The sequence below is a fragment of the Vulpes vulpes genome, unplaced genomic scaffold (assembly GCF_048418805.1).
Source record: "Vulpes vulpes isolate BD-2025 unplaced genomic scaffold, VulVul3 Bu000000666, whole genome shotgun sequence".
In the NCBI taxonomy this organism is placed as follows: Eukaryota; Metazoa; Chordata; class Mammalia; order Carnivora; family Canidae; genus Vulpes; species Vulpes vulpes.
This window is the reverse complement of record NW_027325671.1, coordinates 934,441-936,438: the sequence shown is the minus strand read 5'-3', so window position 1 is coordinate 936,438 and position 1,998 is coordinate 934,441. Positions and strand designations below refer to the sequence as shown.

General features: G+C 44.9%; 1 protein-coding gene across 1 annotated transcript; it reads right to left on the bottom strand.

The window, feature by feature from the left end:
* Window positions 1-793: 793 nt before the first annotated feature.
* LOC140596463 (developmental pluripotency-associated protein 4-like) lies at window positions 794-1,723 on the bottom strand. The gene is made up of 2 exons (XM_072745103.1): window positions 1,690-1,723; window positions 794-1,637 (listed from the first exon to the last, which is right to left on the bottom strand). The coding sequence occupies exons 1-2, from the start codon at window positions 1,721-1,723 to the stop codon at window positions 802-804; spliced, it is 870 nt and encodes a 289-aa protein (XP_072601204.1). The 3' UTR covers window positions 794-801.
* Between the last annotated feature and the right edge of the window lie 275 nt (window positions 1,724-1,998).

The window sequence follows — 1,998 nt, the reverse complement described above, 5'->3', positions numbered from 1 at the left end:
CTGAGTTAAGAATATTAAGAATTTGCCCACAATGCATATGGCCTCCTATATACAATAGATGATCTTATATACAATTTAAAATCCAATACATTATGAATTTATGATTCAGAAGTACCCTTAAATATTTTTAAGCAGTAGAAACACACATGATAGTTACAAGTAGAAATAATACCCGCAAAGTGTTCCACATTATTATCCCAGAGACATACCATAGAGGTCTCAGGTTATTAAGAAAACATCAAAAAATGTTTTCTATATTAAGAGTATGTTTTGGGGAGTGGGAAAGAATAACAACTTTCCCTTTGGTTTAAAATACTCAACAGCCTGAAGTCACGAACCTAAGAAGGTGTAGCTGTCTCTGGAGGAGTTGGAATTGCAGAGAAATCCAGTGTGGAAGCACACCTGTACTTTCCACTCCACCCCCCACCCCCAAACCCTCTGCCAGGCGAGGCTCAGATTCCCACTTTAAAAGAAGTTAAGGTCACTTCTATTTCAGAAGGGTAAACGTTTGGTAGTATGAATGACTTTTTCTTCTTATTAAATAGAAGAAATGGTAATTTCTGAAATGCTCTTCCAATTTAAAATCTAAGAGCTCCCGCATCTCAACCCATGAAGCCGCAGGCCCCAGTGGAGGTTGGAGGGTAATCTGCAATGCACTAGCCTGTGTCCCTGTAAGCAGGCAGCATGGAGGGTGTGAGCTGCCTACAGCCTGGCCATCAGTGTCACCACGGAGTTGACTGTAGTTCTCTTTGTACCATTGATTATAATCATAGCTGTGTCCCTTTTCCTGCTATTGAAAGTTCATTGGAGGCTCTTCATTAACACCTTATTCCTGCGAACACATTTGGGACACAGCATATTGTCCTCCAGCTGTGGGGGTGGAAAGTTACAAGCGGGGAGCAAGAAGAGGGCGCATACTCTCCCCCGCTTTTCAGGCACCCAGGTTTGTCCTGCATGAAATTGCAGGTGAACCCAACCTTCTGTGCCTGCAGGCATGCTTCTCCCATGGACCACACACCACTTGGCACCATGGGCCTCCTGTGGCGATGCCACTGTCTCCATCTTCCCAGCCCTGGCTGCAATTCTGGACCAGGAGGCAAACATGGAATCTGGGGCCAAAGTGGTCACAACAACAGTATTGACCCCCTCCAGGAGAGCATCAGACCCCTCAGGATGGGCAGCCACTTCAGGAGGGTAGGTTCCATCAGAAGGTATCTTTGTTCCAGGACTTTCCAGAGACATTTCCCCCTTGTCCATCATCACCCTTCTTTGTGTCTGGGTGAGAATCTTGGCCTCCTCTGTGGTGACAGGAAAGTTCTTCTTTTGATCTGGGTAAGCATATTCGCAGGTTCGCTTATATACATCTAATTTCTGGCCTTTGGTACTCAGCTGGAGTTCTTGGCACCAGGCCCACAGGATATCTTGGTGAAGCAAGGTGGCTGGTGGTAGTTTCAAAGGTAATGGAGGAACTGGGATTTTCTTCCCAATTCTTACTCTTGTACTCTCTTGTGCCGTCTTTTCTGAACAGGAAGCTTTGCCTTCTTTCATAGATCTCTTCCGTTTGGTCCCACTTGCTGAGGTTCCTGGTAACTTTGGTTCACCATACACCTGCTGTTTCTCTTTGGCTTCTTCCAATGCAGGTTGGGATTGGCCAGCCAGATAGTCTCCCCCCCCCCCCCCCCGCCCACTTCGTGGAGCCCTTTTTGCCTTTTGCTTTCTCCATATCCAAAGGGAAGTCAAGGTTGACAGAAAGTCTTACTCCTGAAATCCAGAATCTCATTTGTACTACATTCTTCTAGAATAAAATGAAATAGCACAGCTCTGCCTTAGCCACCCAAACCCTGGAATGCCGTTACAATCTGAAGTATCTTCTTTAATTTATCATTTTAATAGCCTGAATAACTCTCATCCACTACCACTTGTTATGGAAGTCTATTCAACTATTTCTACTGTTAATTGGGTCTTGTATGAACTGGCATGCATTTTCAAATACTTCCC